General features: G+C 60.2%; 1 protein-coding gene across 2 annotated transcripts in view; it reads right to left on the bottom strand.

Annotated features, from left to right (window-relative positions):
- Positions 1 to 17,930, bottom strand: part of Col4a1 (collagen type IV alpha 1 chain) — a 107,357-nt gene that overhangs the window by 13,550 nt on the left and 75,877 nt on the right. For both annotated transcript variants that reach the window (XM_048341093.1, XM_048341092.1), the window contains 22 exons: positions 17,677 to 17,761; positions 17,440 to 17,475; positions 16,901 to 17,065; positions 14,977 to 15,072; positions 13,326 to 13,409; positions 12,053 to 12,123; positions 9,563 to 9,754; positions 8,923 to 9,091; positions 6,530 to 6,622; positions 6,324 to 6,428; positions 6,094 to 6,191; positions 4,830 to 4,980; positions 4,522 to 4,635; positions 3,771 to 3,938; positions 3,564 to 3,653; positions 2,469 to 2,621; positions 2,222 to 2,320; positions 2,021 to 2,110; positions 1,585 to 1,724; positions 1,134 to 1,260; positions 964 to 1,044; positions 531 to 629 (listed from right to left, as the gene is read on the bottom strand). In XM_048341093.1, the coding sequence (XP_048197050.1) occupies positions 531 to 629; positions 964 to 1,044; positions 1,134 to 1,260; positions 1,585 to 1,724; positions 2,021 to 2,110; positions 2,222 to 2,320; positions 2,469 to 2,621; positions 3,564 to 3,653; positions 3,771 to 3,938; positions 4,522 to 4,635; positions 4,830 to 4,980; positions 6,094 to 6,191; positions 6,324 to 6,428; positions 6,530 to 6,622; positions 8,923 to 9,091; positions 9,563 to 9,754; positions 12,053 to 12,123; positions 13,326 to 13,409; positions 14,977 to 15,072; positions 16,901 to 17,065; positions 17,440 to 17,475; positions 17,677 to 17,761 (2,506 nt within the window). The remainder of the gene's footprint in view (positions 1 to 530; positions 630 to 963; positions 1,045 to 1,133; positions 1,261 to 1,584; positions 1,725 to 2,020; positions 2,111 to 2,221; positions 2,321 to 2,468; positions 2,622 to 3,563; positions 3,654 to 3,770; positions 3,939 to 4,521; positions 4,636 to 4,829; positions 4,981 to 6,093; positions 6,192 to 6,323; positions 6,429 to 6,529; positions 6,623 to 8,922; positions 9,092 to 9,562; positions 9,755 to 12,052; positions 12,124 to 13,325; positions 13,410 to 14,976; positions 15,073 to 16,900; positions 17,066 to 17,439; positions 17,476 to 17,676; positions 17,762 to 17,930) is intronic.

The following is a 17,930-nucleotide window of genomic DNA, read 5'->3' as shown; positions in this document are numbered from 1 at the left end:
ACAGGCAACCACTGGCACTGCTCCCGCCGGGTTGAGCTAACATGAAGTCTTTGTCATAAACACACTTTAGGTGTGTTTTGTGAGAAGGCCCTTCCCCTCGGCCCAGCAGGACTGCGTGGGGGGCTATCAGCCAAACACCCCCGTACGGACCCCTGGCCAGCTGTTTGGACGGCAGCCAAATCACTGAGGATGCTCTAGAACCTGCCAAAAACGACCACTACCACCTCGGCCACGAGACGTGGGCTGTAAGTCTCCGGCCCGGACAGCCAGAGCCGGGCCTGGAAAGCAGCACTCTGAGCAAGAACCACCTGGTGGATGAGCCCTAGAAGCCAGCAACCACGAAGGCTGGGAAACGAAGGCTGAGGAGTGGAAGCCACGCTCCCTGGTCCTGGGAGAACTCCGGCGTGGAACCATCCCCTTCCGCCCCGCCCCGCCCCGCGTCCATCTCTGTGTGCTGGGCTCCGTGCTCTCCGCAGGGCCCTCTGGCTTGGTGAACGAGCATCCCCCCCCACCCCCGGGGCGGGACGTACCTGGCTCGCCCTTCTCCCCCGCTGAGCCGGGGATGCCGTCACTGCCCGGCTCTCCTTTCTGACCGGCCGGACCCGTGGGGCCGGGAGTCCCGGGGAGACCTGAGGGAGAGATCCCCGCCGCGTGAAACGGCTCCTTTTAAAGCGTGAAACACACACACACACACACACACACACACACACACACACACCCCTGCACAGGCCTGCTGACCCTGAAGTCATTCCGGCCCCCTCCAGAAGGAGCCCTCCCTCCCCGCTGCTGCAGGCGCCGTGAACCCCAGACCTCACAGGCTGGCGAGAGCTCCCGCCAGGAAGCAGCGTGGAGACCCCGGCCCCTCGCCCCCCCCCCCAGACGCCGCTGGCTGAGGCGGCGCCCGGGGGCTCCCCGGAGACGGGGGCGCCCACCCTCCCTCCCCGCACACCAGGGTGGCCCCACCTGCTTCTCCTTTGGCACCCGGCACGCCGTGCAGCCCCGGCAGGCCTTTGTCTCCTTTCTCCCCAGGCAGTCCAGGGCTTCCTGAGGGACAATACAAACCCAGAGGGCCGCTGAGGCTGAGTGCTCCCCGTCCTGGGTCCGGGCCGGGGAGGAGGCCTCGGTTTACCTACCTGGATAGCCGACGCTCCCGGGCGACCCCTTCGGGCCGGGAGAGCCCGGCACGCCGGGGATCCCTGTGCTGCCCTTCTCGCCCTTCTCTCCGGGGCTGCCGGGGAAGCCCACCAGCCCCGGGTCTCCCTGCGGGAAGGATGGGCCGTGTTCACCACCCTGCTCCTGCACGCGCGCGTGTGCACACGCGCGACCGCAGGGACTCTATGGGCAGGTTTCTCGCGGGGTCAGAGCGTGCTTCTGTGCGGAGCGGGGGGCGCGGAGGCAAAAGGGCCAAGGTCTCCTTTCTCCCGGCCAAGTCCTTGTTCACCCCCTTCCCCCTCCCGTGGGAGCCGGGCCCCCTCCCCGGGGCAGGGAGCTTCTCAGCAGTTCCGGGGGGGGGGGGGGGTAGTGCGGGAGATGGGAGAGGCGTCTCCCAAGGAGCCGGGATTAAGGGAGCTCTCCACGAGTTACCTTATCGCCAGGCCGCCCCCGAAGCCCGATGCCAGGTAGACCGGCCTGCCCTTTCTCTCCTTTGGCTCCTTTCTCTCCAGGCGTGCCGGGAAGGCCCTGCGGGCCCGGGATGCCAGGCACACCCTTCTCTCCAGGGGTTCCTGCCAACACAAACACGCGGGACTGGAACGGGGGCTAACACCCATCTCCTCCCTTATCCCAACAAACGACCCGCCGGCCGCCGTGCAAATCCTGCCAGAGACACACACACACACACACACACACACACACACACACAGTCACCCGGCATGGCGGACGTGCATCAGCCTCCGAGACGTCCCGCCCTCGGGAGGCAGAGGACGCTCCGCTGCCCCCCTCCCCCCACTCCCTCCCCCCACCCCACCGCCCCCTCTACCCGCCTGAGCCGGAGCCCTGCAGCGACTCCCGTCCAGCCTACCCGGTAAGCCCATTCCACCGACCGATCCTTTGGGACCAGGGAGTCCTGGGGCCCCCGGGGTGCCGCTGATTCCTGGGTCGCCTTTAGGTCCTGGAATAACAAGGCAGACATCCCATGGGTCCGCGCGGATGACAGGAGCGGGGAAGGACGCTCCCGAGCGTGCGGTCCGGTCACCGCGGGGACACCCGAATCTCCACCTACCTGGCTGACCGGGATGCCCGGCCTGTCCGTCTTTCCCGGGTACTCCCGGGGTCCCCGGGTCTCCTCGGGAGCCTTTATCGCCCGTGGGTCCAATTTGTCCTACGCGTCACAGAAGACAAAAATCAAGGGAGGATGCGCGTGTGCTCGGCAAGCAGGTCGCTTGGGGGGGGGGGTGGCAGAGAAGCAAATAACCCAGGCTGGCACAGGACCCCACCGGCTCGGCTCGGCGCCCGCCCCCCATCCTCACCTTTCTCTCCTTGGTCTCCTTTCTCTCCCTTCATGCTGCCCATGTCCACCTTATCCATGGATCCCGGTTTCCCAGGAAGTCCGGTGTCCCCCTTGTCGCCTTTGAAACCAGGGTCTCCCCGGGGGCCCGAGGAGCCTGGGAAGCCATGGTCCCCTGAGAAGGAAAGAGAACTGCCTGGTGAGGACGGGCCCACCCCCTCCCTGCCCCTGCCCTGCCCCTGCCCCTGCCCCTGCCCCTGTCCCTGCTCCTGCCCCTGCCCCTGCCCCTGCCTCTTTAAAAAAACACTCACTAGTAGTTCAGTTCATAAGCTAAATACCCAATGGTTAACTAGCACCTCAATTAGTCATCCCATATTCGCTGATGACTGTGTGTTTGTGTGGGGGAGGGGGAGGCGGTACCGAGCTCGACTCAGAGCCTGGGTGCTCTTTCTTAGCTGTGTCACTCCAGGCTGGGCGCCTGCCCTTTGAACCATGCCTCCACTTCTGGGTGTTTTGCAGGTGAATCGGAGGGAAGAGTCTCATCTCAGAGACGTGGCTGCCCGAGCTGGCTTCGAACGGCTATCCTCAGATCCTGAGACGCTAGGACTGCAGGAGCGAGGACCCAGCACCCAGCCCGCTTCACTACTAGCTCAGATCACGTGCACGTCTTTCTTTTCACGTAACTTCATCACTCGGCTTTGAGTGCCACCCGAAACCAGAAATCTTCCTGTCCCGCTAAACAAATTTCCTTTTTTTTTAGGCCTTACACCTAAAGCCAGTTTACAAAAGCTACTTCCGACTCATGTAAACGAGAGACCACGAAAAACCAGGGTTGGAGCTGTGACCCAATCCGCGCCACTTTGACTCTGAGGGCTCAGATTCTGTGTCCTCACGAGGCAGACTGTCCATCGCCTCTCCCAGCCCGCCCATTGGCCGCTAAACAGCGAATCAGCACATAGCCTTCGTCCCCACGCTCCTCGTCCCACCCCCTCCACCCCCAGCCAGGCCGCCATGGGCCTTGTGCTTGAAGAAGAGACGATCTGCAGCAAGGAGAGCAGCGTCCCCAGACACCGGGGGAAGGAGACGCGGAGGGCTCGGTGCGTCTCGGCTCGCCTACCTTTTTCACCAGGTAATCCTGGGGCACCTGCAGGTCCCGGCGAGCCTGGCTGCCCGGGGGTCCCCATGACGCCCATTTCTCCCTTGGAACCTGTGGCCAAAAGGAAAGGCTGTGAGCATTTGTCACCGCGAGCCACGGGAATGTGGCAGGGCCGGCGGGGGTCGGGGGGGGGGGGGGAGGGAGAGACGGACAGTTCACACGTCTTACCTGGGAAGCCCGGAAGGCCAGGAGTCCCCTGCTGTCCAGGAAGGCCAGGGAGGCCGGCCTGTCCCGTCAGGCCGGGAAGACCTTGAGCCCCTTTATCTCCTTTAGGACCCGGCATGTCCAGCCCCGGGAATCCGGGAAAACCTTTCTCTCCTTTCACTCCGGGAGGACCTGAGTTGGGGATGGAGGACACGGGCCTTTCAGAAGAAAGCGGGGCGGACGGTGCTCGGTGGCCGCGCTGCGGAGAAAGCGCGCGAGCACGCCCGCACGGGGGCGGGGGGGGGGGTCCCCGGGGTCCGGAGGCGGCTGGGACAGCCGGTGGGTGGGTGGCGTCCCCGGGAGACCCCGCCCCTCCTAGGCCACAGGCCAGCGTCCCCTGACGCGTCACCCTCTTCTCTGAGTGACCGTCGTCATCCTAAGGGGATCATTAGGAACACCAGAGCAGCTAAGCCACGGACTCAAAGTCACCAGCAACCTGTCCCGCGCCCCGTGCAAAGATGACACCAAGGCACCCTCATAAATAAAAAGTTTAAGCGACTCCATCGAGCCTACGGAGTGTCTTTGGCATAGTACATAAAAATCTAATCATAGAACCCTGCAGTTCCGGAGGAGGTGACACGTTGGGTAAGAAAAGAATCTACTTTCTCCCCTTTCATTCAGAAGTTGCAGTGATCGGGGACCCTCCTCCGACACTCCAGGGCGACCCCCCCTCCCCCCACCCTTCAGGAGAGGGGCAAGTCCCAGAGAAGGTCACCTGACGAGCCGGGGGGACCCTGCCCTCCAGGGGGGCCCATAGCCCCGGGGGGGCCGACTCCAGGTGCTCCCGGGGGTCCTGCAGGGCCTTGAGTTCCAGGTGGTCCTGGGTCACCTGCCAGGGAAGGAGGGCAAGTAAGTGGGGGGCCACGGTGTGTCCCGTACCATCCGCACCCCAGATGCGCACTGGCTATAACCCCAGACCCAACTACCGTCTTCACCACCCACTCGACACACAGCCCGAGCGCCTCCCGGGTACTCTGGATAAAAATCAACAGTCTCCACCCTTGACCCAGACTCTCAAGTTACCTCTGACCCCCTGCAGGCCAGGAGGGCCGATCAGCCCGTGCTCTCCGGGAACGCCGGGCCCCCCGGTGCTCCCCTTCTCTCCGGGAGTGCCAGGAATGCCGGGAAGACCTGGCTGTCCTTTGAGTCCGGGCAGACCAACTCCAGGCTCGCCCTGGAAAGCCGCAATGCACGAGACGTAAATTAAACAGCCACATCCGCCAACGGTGCCAAGCCAACCGACGTCGTACCTCAAGACCAGCGTGCGCCCGTGTTCTTGCCTCCCCCGAACCTTACAAAGCCTCCTCACGCCTCGTTTCCTGTCCCTACCCGTGAGCACCAATGTAGGTATCTTACGGTTCTCCATTTATCTAACAGGTCTGCTGCCCCAGCATGGCCCGGTTATAAAGCTCGACCCTTAATACTGGAGAATACCCTCAACAGGGCTGGTGTCTTTCTGAGACAGACAGTTTCCAGGATAGAATCTGGACCACAGTCGCCCAGTTTCACACGGAAGGAAAAAAGAATTCAAAAACGAACTAAGCATTCAGAACAACGCCGGGAGCCACGAGGCTTTGACAGTCACGATGACCGAAAACAACAGCAGCCATCTCGTAAGGCAAGGGAAGGCTTCGAGTCTGGAGGGGCTGGGGGAAGGTCCGGGAGGACGGGGAGGATCCAGCCGTCGCCCCACACCGCGGCGGGGTGCCCACCGGGGTCACAGGTCACAGGGCTGCCGCTGCTCACAGCCCAAAGCCCAAAGCCACGCGGGCCCAAAGCCCTCCGGGCTGACCGGCGTGTCTGCCCGCACCCACGGCTCTCCAGGAGAGTTCACTGGCCGTTCACCGTTACACAACCATCTCACCCTGAGATCCGGGGACACACGGGCAAGGGAGTCTTTTAAAAAAAAAAACTGACTCAAAAAAGGACCAAGGTTTCATAAAGTTGAAAATTCAAAACACTTCCTGCCGGCCAGGTGCCCGTCGTGACCCAGGCCTGTAATCCCAGCCCCCCAAGAGGCCGAATGAGATGAGACCGGAGGGTCACGGTTCAACGCCACCCCGGGCCGGAAAGCCCATGAAACTCTCAGCTCCCACTAACCAGCAAAAGCACCCAAGGGGAGCTTCGGCTCAAGTGACAGAGCGTCTGCTTGGAGCAAGCCAATGGACGGGGAGAGCCCAGGCCCCGAGTTCCAGTCCCAGGACTGGTTCAGGAGAAGAAGGAAATCCCTACCCGATGTCATGTCCTTCCCGCCCCTCCCGCCCCACGCAGGGGCCCCGGGACCCACCTTCTGGCCCTGCAAGCCGGGGTTGCCAGGTAAGCCGTTAAATCCCGGGCGGCCCGGGGTCCCCGGAGGTCCCACGTCTCCCGGTAAGCCGTCCACGCCTGTGGGGAGATGAATGAGAGACCCATCGGCGACCCGGCCCGCCCCCTCCAGTGAGAAACGGACGCCCCCCTCCCTGTGCCTGCGCACTGATCACCCCCCCCACCTCGCCCCCAACATGGCGGCAGGCTCACCTTTGGGGCCCGGAGGCCCAGGAAATCCGATCCCTGGCTGGCCCACGGCGCCCTTCTCGCCTGGGAGGCCGGGCCGTCCCGGGGTTCCGGGGAAGCCTCGGTCACCTGTGGTGACAAAGGCCGGGAGTCAGTCGGTGGGGGGGGTGGGGGGGGGGGGGGGAACCGAGGCGGGGCTGTGACCAGGCCAGCTGGAGTTCCCACGGTACCTTGGGGGCCTGGGAATCCCGGGGCTCCCGGAAGTCCTTCGGCTCCTGGAGGGCCCGGCAGAGGAACGACCTTTCCCGCTTCGCCCTTGGGACCTGAGGACAAAGCGCAGTACCGCCACGCGTCGACCGCTGCACCCCAGCGGCACCCTGGCCTCGAGGCACGAGACCCCCGAACCCCAGGGCCGGCGGAGCCTTTCTTCACGTGCCCCCTCCACGTCGGCGGCCCTCGAGCGACACAGGAGCCCTCCAAGATGTCCCAATTAGGACCTCGGAAGTTGAAGAAGGTCTACCCCAACAAAAAGTGGGTCCTTCCTTCATTAACTTGCCACACACACACACACACACACACACACACACACACAAGGAAACGGTCTCCATCCGACGGGCTAGTTCTGCGAGACACTGCTTCCTCTCACACCCAGGCTAGACCCGACGAGGGGAGCCCCCAGGGCTGGCCGCCAGCCCCTCTGGGGTCCAGGCTTTCATGACCACACGTGAGCACAGTTCTGGGAGATCAAAGGCTAGCTTCTGATGCAGAAGCAGACCGGCTGTGGATGTCAAGGAACCTTCCAGAACACTGTCAACACCTCCTGGAGGAGACCTCCGCCCTCTGCCGGCAGGACTACTGCGAGTACCCCTTTGATGGTTCACCGAGAACGTTTCTGGTCAAAAGGAAGATCCAACTCCTGTCCGCAGCTTTGAAAATCAGCAGACGCCAGGAGCGCCAAGGACACCGGATCTGTGCATTCTGGAACGGAGAGCCATGAGGAAAAACGGCCAAGGGTCCCTTCCCCCGGTCCACGCGGGGCGGTCTGTGTCCTCGCGTTGCTCTCTGTGAAGGAGTCCTCGCTTCGCCCAGCGGGCAGCGCACCCAACGAATGTGCACACGGTGCGTGCGGTCATGAGGGTCCCCGGACGAGGCCCTCGCGCGTCCATCCACGAGTGGAGACTTGCCCGCCCTGGACACGTGAACCCAGGCCACGTCACAGTGAGGAAACTGTCCTTAACGGGGACGGGAATTGACAGAGTCAGGGGTGGTGGGTTCACAGCAGGCCTGGGAGCAAGATGGCGGGGTCTAATTGCTTCTACGCGACTCTTGTTGGGTGTTTTGATGATGCACTACCAGTGACTGCTCTTCGGGGTGACAGGTCACCCACTTCTGATGGCTCGAGTCCTTTGTTAACTTGTGCGGCTTTGATAGGTTTTTTGTGCCGCCTCTGCCGTCGATGCTGGTCACCCACGGTGGTCCCGGTGGGGAGGGGGGGTGTTAACCTGTGCTCCCTGCCCACTCCACTCGGGACGGCGGGACTGAGAACCCACCTGTGCCAGGCTGAGGGCCGCCCTCTCCCACAGCCCAGTCACGGAGAGCAGAGGCAGGGGTGGAACGCCACTGGTGTCTGTTATATTTTTAATGCCCCGGGGCCTGGGGCTCGAACTCAGGGTCTGGGGCTGTTCCTGAACTGCTTCTTCTCAAGGTGCCACGGTGCCGCATCGGGATTTTCAGCAGTTCATTGGTGATGAGAGTCTCATGAATTCCCCTGCCCAGGCTGGCTTCCAACAGCGATCCTCAGATCTCAGTCTCAGCTCGGATTCCAGGTGTGAGCCACCAGTGTCTGGCTTGCTGTGTATATTTTTCTGACAAACCCCTGGAGGGGATGCAGGAGGCCAGAGACCATGCGCATCTCCTGTCAACACACAGCCTAGCGCTTACCAGTTGGACCACTCAAAAAGCAGTTATCAAGTAACTAAAATCACCACGGAATTAAGCAGCAACCAGCACCAAAAACTGCTGCAGAATCAGCCTAAAGGCACCGACATAGAAAAGTACATTACCTGGAAACAGAGGCTAAGCTGAGCAGGAAATGGGTAGAGGGAAAAAATGGTCTGCGGCTTCTATTACATCTACATAAAAAGCTGACTTCAGTTGATCTGCACTGTATGCATTTATAAGGAAACCACCAGCTGATCTGCACTGTGTGTATTTATAAGGAGACCACCAGCTGATCTGCACTACATGTATTTGTGGGAGACCATCAGCTGATCTGTACTGTGTGCATTTATAAGGAGACCATCAGCTGATCTGCACTGTGTGCATTTACAAGGAGACCAAGAGCTGATCTGCACTGTATTTACAAGGAGACCATCAGCTGATCTGTAGGGAATGTCGTTATAGGGAAGACCATCTAGAAATCCAGGTTGACTTTTCTAAGCTGTACACATTACCCGGCCGATTTCACAGATGAAGAAATGAGGTCAGAATGCTCAGGAAAGCCTTGCCCCGGCCGTCTCTCTCTTCCCAGAAGAACGGAAGCCGGGCCCGTGCCGGGCTCCGCATCTCTGACCCCGCGCATCTTTGTGAACTCGGAGCCGCCTCGAGGGTCCTGAAGCCTCACCTGGCAAACCTGGGGACCCAGGGCTTCCAGGAAATCCCGCCTGTCCTTTGTCACCAACGGGGCCAATCGGACCAAACCCTGGAGGCCCAGGGGGGCCGACGTCACCGCGGCTGCCCGGGAAGCCGACTCCTCCAGGGGGACCACGTTCTCCCTTCAGTCCTACGGAGCCCTGGAGGGACAAGAGGGAAAGGAAAACTTACCGGGACGACAACACTGCCGGCCCCATCTGCGCCCATCCTCCGGTCATCGAAGCACCAGAGTCTCACTGGTTTATACGATTTTCTTCTCCAACCCCCCCCCCACCCCCCAGGTCAAGCTGGAATGAGCAAGTGACTCTAGTCTTGCTTGTCCTAAGCCAAGCAAGCAGTCTCCACCCCCCACCCCCAACACCACCCCTAAAACGGAGACACATCCGAGCGTGAGGGCCACTCCCCAACCTTCTCCAAAATGAGGGCCAGAGCCCTACGCGCTTTAAAATCAGCCTCCCGGGGCACGCGCGGAGATGAGACACGCTCGTGTGTGCGGTAACCGCCGAAGGAAAGGTTCAGAGCGCTTCCCAGCCATTCCACGTCACCCACTCACCCCCTCACTGCCGGCCACGTGGGTGAGACACACGGCGCCAGCCTAGAACTCGACCTACCGGGGAGCCTTTGGGTCCTGGAAGTCCCGGGTGGCCGTCCCGTCCTGGGGACCCAGCTCTCCCTGGCATGCCGGGCTGGCCTGGAAAACCAGGGTCTCCTTTATCGCCTTTGAGTCGCATGTCGAAGTAAATCTCGCCGGGCTCTCCCTTGGCGCCCGGCTGGCCCATCAGCCCCGGCGCGCCCTGCGGCCCCTGCGAGGACGGAGCTTCGTGAGGCCATCGGGGAGAAGCCGCCTTCCCGCCAGTGCCGAAGCCGGGGCAGCCCTCCCCGGACCGGGGAAGCAGCCAGCCGCGCCCGAGACACCGGGGAAGGGGCCTCGCCGGGAGGGCTGAAAGGAGCCGCCCTGTGCCTGGTGCCGTGGCTCGAGTCTCTAACCCTAGCCACTCAGGAGGCGGATATCTGGGGACCGCAGTTCAAAGCCAGCCCAGGCAGGAGAGTCTGTGAAACCTTTACCTCCAGTAAACTGCTCAGAAAAACCTGGAAAGGGCACTGTGGCTGAAGCGGTAGAACTCTAGACTGAAGCGAAAGCAGCCCAGGGACACATCTCGGGCTGGGTTCGAGCCTGGGGTAAGTCTGCCCGATTGGACCTATTCACTCATTAGAATACGCAGATACCCATGCAGGAATCACAACCGGTACACCTCTTCCTCGGCCCGCAAACACCCGTGAGGTCAGCTCACAGGGACACGGACCGCGTGGGCCAGCAGAGGAGGGGGCGGGCCGTCGTTCTAAACACATGACGAAGCGAGACCTTCTTCTTTTTTCTTTTTAAAGTGGCACCGGTGGCCTTAAAAGATGAACTCATGTGTGTGCTGGGCTCACAACACCTTTGGCCCTGCGCGGTTCCAAAGCAGTTTCATCTGCACCCCTACACCCGGCGGAGGACCCGAACACGGCCCTGAGCGCTCAGCCCCGGCTGTGCTGGCCGGGCCGGCCGGATGGATGCAGAGCCGCTGGGCTCGTCCTGGGCGGGCACTGTGAGCCCCAGAACCCCACTCCATCCACTCCGTGCCCTCCACTCGCTCGGGCAGCTCTCATTAGCTCCCCAAACCAAACACTCGGCTTCCAAGAGGAAACGGCACCCGGGGGGGCCACACGCTGTCATTATGATCTGTGCTCTGGAATGTTCCAGGAGGCCCTGCCGCTGGTGCAGATCTCTTCCAGCCTGCACACCCCCCCCCCCCCCACCGCCGCCGACTACCACGGGGCTGTGCTCTAACTTCAAACCAAAGAAAATGCACTGTCTTCTCAACTAAGTTATTTACTCCTCAATTTGCTTTGTGAGGGTTTTTTTCCCCCCACCTACGGTAAGAAAGGGGGCCTTGGGAGTAAACGATAAGAGTGGGTTCTTTGTTATCTTCTTTTCTATCTCTACTACCCTCTCTCGTCTCCTCCCTCTAACTTCCAGCTTTCTCAGATTCGGTCTGGAAGCAGCAAGGACCCCAGGGGAGCCAGACAGATAAAGACAGAGGTTAAAAGGAGCCTTTCTGCTGCCTTCAAACGTCTTCCCACTTTGATCCCGCGACCGCGAGCTATTTGAACTTCTCGTCTATTTAGAGACACTTTCAACCACGACCGCTTCTAGCTCGGCTCTCCAGGCCCCAGAAGATTCTGGTAAGCAAGCGGAGGCCAGGGTCCAACTTCAAAGCAGAAGCCGGCCGCACCCCCTCCCGTGGTCAACCATTCCGCCCTGGACTCCTTTCAGAGGGATGTCCATCCAGCAACGTCTTTAAAAGCCAGAAGGTTTAAAGAGCTACATCAGAAAAAAGAAGAAAAAAACCCGATAAGGCTAAAGATCTGACTTTTGATTTCTGTACAAAAAGAAAAAAAAAAAGGAACGAAAAGCCTCAGAGCGACGAGTTCATCTTACGAGGCCTGGCAGCGCCAAAGAGAGGAGCTGGGGAGGATTGCGAAGACGCCACCTCGTTCCACCTCGTGGAAGGGTTGGCGTTCGTCTGCACGAACGTGGCGTCCCGTTTCTAGATGCGAGGAGAAGCGCTTATCTAAGAGAGGCTGGAGGCAGGAATTTCAACACACACACGCACGCAGAAGAGAATGGAAAGGGATCCCCGCTCTTCCAGAGCAAGGGCTGGCTTTCCTCTCCCGGTTCAGAGCCACCACGGGGACTGAAGCTAGCAGTGGATGAGGTTTTAGGAATGTGGTCACACCCCAAGCCATAGCCGGACGGGCCCCTGCACTGAGGTTCTGGGGCCGGCCGGGGCGGCCAGGCTGCAGAGGGGAGGTACCGTGCCCTGGACTGAAGGCCCCAAGACCCCAGGAGAAGGACAGGGCTCCGCTCTGCAGCCCAGGCCACTGGGCCTGGCCACAGCTCTGAGAGGACAAAGGCCACAGGGCCTTGAAAGGTCTGGATGGAAGCTCAGAGCTTCCCAGGAGGGGGCCGCCGGTCATTCTCGGGGGCTTGCGGTCATCGGTTCCCACAAACGCACACGCAGGACCTCCGGTACAGGAAGGAGCTCGGGTGTGCTTACCGGTAGTCCTTCGAGACCGTCCCTGCCGGGCAGGCCTCTGTCTCCTTTGGCGCCCGGCTGTCCTGGGAAACCTGAAAGGAGACAGGAGAAGGGCATCCGTGAGCCGGCTCTCCCAAACCCTCTTCCCCGAGGTTCCGTCGAGTCGGTGTGTTTGTTGGCAGCACCAGAGTTCACACTTAGGGCCTCGATCTTGCTAAGCAGATGCTCAAACATTTCCTCTACACCTCCAGACTTGTTTTCTTTGTTGATTTATAGTTTTCACTTATTTTTTTCAGATAGGCTCTCCCTAATTTTTTTTTTGGGGGGGGGGTCCAGGCTGACCTCAAATTATGGCCCTCCCGATCTCTGCCTCCTGGATAGCTAGGATTAGAGGTGCACGGGACTAGGGATGGCTTGACGTGTGTTCAGAGAGCAACATCAGAAGTGCCCTCTCTACCCTTCTCCATTGTCGGTGGGAGTGCAAATTAGTACAACCACTTTGGAGAACAGTATGGAGGTTTCTCAAAAAGCTCAATATCAACCTACCCTATGACCCAGCCATACCACTCCTAGGCATCTATCCTAAACAGCAAAACCCAAGATATCAAAAAGACATTTGTACTTCCATGTTTATCGCTGCACAATTCACAATAGCCAAAATATGGAAACAACCCAGATGCCCCTCCACAGACGAATGGATCCAAAAAATATGGTACTTATACACAACGGAATACTACATAGCGATTAGGAATGGTGAAATATTGTTATTCGCAGGGAAATGGTCAGAACTCGAACAAATAATGTTGAGCGAGACAAGCCTAGAACACAGAAAACAAAGGGGCATGATCTCCCTGATATATGACTGTTAACAAAGGGAGATGGAGAGGCAGTAAAGACCAAGTCTGTGAACACTGTATATGTTCTTGATACATTGTATATTGCATATGTGTCTACCTGACCTAGAGAAGGGATAGAAAAACAGGTCGTAAGATATCACAAGAAATGTACACACTGCCCTACTATGTAACTGCACCCTCTTTGCACAACACCTTGTAAAAAAAATTTATGTTCAATTAATAAAAAAAATAAAAATTAAAAAAAGAAGTGCCCTCTCTGGCCTGCAGGGGGCAGCCATGAGCCCACGCCGACGGGCACCCGGGCAGCGGGCTTCCCGGGTCACCCACCTGCCGGCCACCCAGGACCTCGTGAGGTGGGATCGCTGCCGAGTTCCTAGGAGCAAACTCAACCTGCGCGGCTCGGCCCCGGCCCGCGCCCGTCCACGCCCACCGCTTACCGATCTCTCCCGCCGGCCCCTGCGGCCCGGGAGGCCCTTGAAGTCCCGCTGTGTCACAGGCCAGGCAGCTGTCACCTTTCTGACCTGAGAACGGAAGGAAGCACAGGGTGACGGGACACCAGGTGGGTTAAGGGAACGGGAGAGGGCCGGTCCGTCGCTCACGCGCACGTGAAACTGGGGCAACGTCCTCGGGCCCTTTCGCAGACGCGAACACGCAAAGTACACGGAGACACCCTGGTGTTTCCCACCCACCCGTGTCTTCCTGCTTTAAGGTGTCTGGGCTCCGGCACCAGCAACAGGTGTGGAACCCCATCCAGGAAACACACCCCGTGGGCCTGCCTCCCCCGGCCCACTCCGCCTGACGCAGGACTGGTACAGGCAGGTCCGTAACCCTGAAGCAGGAGGCGTGGCGGCAGAGGGGCCCACGAAAGATGGGCCCTGGGAACTCCGTGTGGCTCTCTGCTCCCACGACTAGAGGCGGAAGGCGGGAACGGCTGTCTAGACATCTCATTGACTGTGGCTCAGTGGAAGAGGGCCCGCCCCTCGTGCGCAGGCCCTGGCTTTGATCCCCCCCGAGACCACCACAAAAACAACGACAGCAACAACAACAACAACTCTTCTGGGGTTCTGGGGATGGATGACCAGGACTCCAGTGTGGAGGACTCCGGCCATCGGAGCTGTCTCAAAAGGGAGCAGCACATCTGTTCTGGACAACAGTAAGAACTCATCCTGGGGAGGGCCAAATAAAAGCCAGCAGCAAGCGGTTCTAACTGGCGGCGGCCCTGCGGTGACTTCCACTTCCCCAGAAGGTTCTGGAATGATGAGACCGACAGCCCTTGAAGGGGCCAGCTGCAGCTGTTTCCCACGGCAGCCGTTTTGTGTTTTAGACTTTGGAAGACTAAAAATTCTTTACGGCCCGAATCCAAAAAGGGAACACAATGGGGTGGGTTCCGTGCGGGCCTCCTGTTTGTTTGGCTCCTGGGTTAACAGCCATGTAAATTGTGGAATGCTCATTGTTTAGTCCACTCCCAGACCGGAGATAAGGATGGGGTGACAGCCACCCCCGTCCTCAAGATAGAAGGCGAGATAAGGATGTCCTGTGTTGACATGGAAGCCCCGAACGACTACAGATAAAGCCCAGTGCCACTGGCTAGTCCATCACCGGGTTTACCCCGGTGAACACAGACGGACAGACAGCCGCCCCGGGGCCGTGAGCCTTCCACGCACAGGCAGATCGGTGGCCTGGCTCACGGCAAGGCTGTGGAGGCTTTGGGAATGAAACTCTCCAGCTTGGAACTCAGAGAGCGGGGTGTCCACCGGAGCCGCGAGCATGCAGGGGACGCCCGCACCAGCGTTCTGAGGCCGAGGTCGGAGGACAGGGTAGAGAAGGCCCCGGGGGCCGGCAGAGGGCCTGGCTCACGGCTTCTTGCAAAAGCCTAGCCACAAACAGCCTCCACCTGCTCCCAAAGACTTCTTGCGGGAGTGGATGTGCAAAGGGAGGCGCAAGTCAATGAGCAGTGGTGACACCGGGGCCACCTCGTCCCCCCTGTCCCCCCTCCAACTCCAAGGCAGAAGCAGGTCTGTGGGAGGAAATGCACACGCGCAGACACCACCACGCCTCCTCGAAGCATCGACGATGGAAACCGCTTACCCTTCTCTCCCATTTCTCCCGTCAGCCCCTGGTGGCCGGGGATCCCGGGAGGGCCCTGGTCTCCGGGCGGTCCCGTCTGACACTCCACGATGCCGTCTGAAAAGGAGAGGCGCGTGGGACAGGGTCATGGTTGGGCACTCCAGCTTGCTCTTAATTCCCCCCTCTCCCTCTCCTCTCCCCCACGCCCCCCCCCCAATCCAGTAGCAGTTTTTATTTTCCTTCTTGGGCAAAACACGGCCTGCCTCCTGAATTTCCACATCATCTTTACGATGGGCCACGGGAATCTGTGTGTTTTCCCATTTCCCACATCCGGTTCTTGCTCGCCTCCGAGGAAGCCTAGGTTGTTAACTGTCAAGACAGAACGGACACGCCGTGTGTCCTCTCCCCTCTCCCCGACAGTGGCTGCTAACGTTTCTATTTCAGATTCCGAGGCACACAGTCCTCACGTTACACAACACACCACCACAGCTCAACCTAGGGAAGCAGTTTGTCCACGGGTGTGCATCTGAGTCAGCCTCCACGGACTCCTTTTACAGCACACCTCTGGGGAAATGCCCTCTAAGAACCAGGTTCGATTTGGAACATCCCTTATACAGAAAGGCATAAAGCAAATGACAGTCAGGGGCTGCGGCAAAAAGAAGTTCTGCTTCACAGTCCCAGTGCGCGCGGCGATGGTGTCTGCTTCCCTCTCCACCACCTTGAGGGATGATGGCGGATGGGAGCACTTAACACCTAGCACCTCGGCATGGACACGCCTTCACGGCCCCAGAGCAGATACCTGGAGCTATGCTGAGCCCCCCCCCCCAACCCCCCGCAGTGGGAGGACCCAGGGTCTGGGCTGTCCTGCTAACGGTGAGTGATAACCTGTGCCAACCTGTCCAGCCCCCCTACCTCCCCCCCCCACCATTAGAACAGGAGCATGGGAGGCAGAGCCCACATCCCCACACCCTCTGCACAGTGGAGACTCCCCATCCTAGAACGTGGGCTCCACCCAAGCAGACCCCACAGCCACCAGCCCCGCAAGCTGGGGCAGAGGCTCCTCCAGAGACCCCATGTCCAGGACCTTCCTGCCGGCTGCCTCCTCTTCTCGGGAATCTCCTCCTAGTGAGAAGCAATGAAGCATCCCACCGACGGGACCCTTAGAGACTTTCAAGTCGGAATCATAAACGACCTATTTCAGCCTCATCGTTGACCAGTCGGAACCGCAGGTTCTACCACAGCACCCGCGCAGGGTACCCGCCGTCACAGTGGCTTGCGGCCGGCCCTGAGCAGAAGTGGGGTGCGGACACGGCTGAGCCCCAAGGCAGCAAGCAAGCATGGCTTTCGGATGCGGACCTTCTGCATGCACAGTAAATCTGCACAGAAGCCTCACTAGAACGCCGCACTCCATACTTTGTGATGGGCGGCTACTCGTCTATGTAAACTACGAGGGGCAAAGCGGAAAGTCGGGGTGGCCCTGCCGTGGGGGCGACCTTAACTGCACCAAGCTTTCATGGAGAATGACGCGCGACACATTTCCAGACTCAAAGTCATTCATCCCATTACAACGCACGCCGGTGCTACATGCCCCACGCAGTCTCCTCAATCTTGGGGTGTGTGTGTGTGTGTGTGTGTGTGTGTGTGTGTGTGTGTAGGCAGAGTCGAATGCACCCCGTTTTCAATAAAAAAAGGGTACAATGCAACGACTTTACCTTTCACCACAGATGCCCGGAGACCCCGCGTTGGTGAACACGTTTCTTATGCCCCTTAAGCCAGCTTTACTTTTAACGATTCCTTTTCATAGCACAGTTAATGCCACGAAGCTACCCAGCGAGAATCGAGCGGTCAATCGCTGTCGGGGGCCGACTCGAGCCGCGCCTGCCCTTCCCCGGCCGCCTGGCATCTGGCGGGGCGCCGCACGCTAACCGTCGCCGAGGACACTTACTGGTGTGGCCCGGCTGCCCGGGGGGTCCGGGGAGGCCGGGGGGGCCGGGGGCTCCATCTCTTCCGCTCGGTCCTGGCAAAGACGTGCCTGGAAAGCCTGGGTTGCCTTTTTCTCCTCTCTCCCCGGGGAAGCCAGGAGGGCCCACCAGCCCTGGGATGGGGTGACCTGAAGACAGTACGGGGAACCCCCCGTAAACACCTCAGCCGGTTGGGATCCCGGCCCACGTGGAGGCCTGCCGGGGGGGGGGGGCATCCTCCCAGGACCCCAGGGAAAGGTCAGGGCCAGAGCTGAGTCGGGAGGTCCACCCACGGCCACCCGAGGGACACACGCCCCCCCCCCAGCACCTCCCCCGTCTACGGACAGCACGCCAGTGTGCAACTTGTGACACGCACAGTTCGGCGGGACACCGTGTACTTCCATCTCTCGCGCACGTGTCTAATGGGCCCCACAGATGTGCAGAATATAAACCACAGGGCGCACCATGCACCGTCTACCAAGAAGAAGTCAGACGGTGGGGGTGGGGTGGGGGGGGGTCTCACCTGGGGGGCCTGGTTGGCCTGGTAATCCGGGGAAACCTTGAAAGAGAAAGAGTTGCACAAAGTGAGACTTCCTTCCCTGGTGTTTACGTGCTTCTCCCGGGGGGGGGGGGAGGGAAGGAGGGGACATGTCACCAGAACAGGCCATGGAGCGCACGGATGCCTTCAGAGAGGAGGGTGGGGGGATGGGATAGGGAGGGAGGGAGAATGGAAGGAGGGAGAGAAAGGGCAAGGCCCTACCTTTGGGGCCCGTCTCTCCTCTTGAGCCAGGGGTTCCTGGGTAGCCGCGTTCTCCCTTTTCCCCCAGGGGCCCGGTGCCTATGACCTACGTGATGGAAGGCAAGGTCACTCCGGTGTAGGGGTGTAGGGGGGAGAGCGGGGAGGGGGCGGTCTGGACGGCACAGGGGATGAGCAGCCCCAGCATGATCTTCGCATTGCTCCGGGCCCCGCCGACGGTTAGACTTTCCAGACACACCCTGGGCGGGCTCAGTGGG

Source organism: Perognathus longimembris, chromosome 3 (assembly GCF_023159225.1).
Source record: "Perognathus longimembris pacificus isolate PPM17 chromosome 3, ASM2315922v1, whole genome shotgun sequence".
Classification (NCBI taxonomy): Eukaryota; Metazoa; Chordata; class Mammalia; order Rodentia; family Heteromyidae; genus Perognathus; species Perognathus longimembris.
The sequence above is the reverse complement of the archived record's forward strand: the minus strand, read 5'-3'. Positions and strand labels throughout refer to the sequence as shown.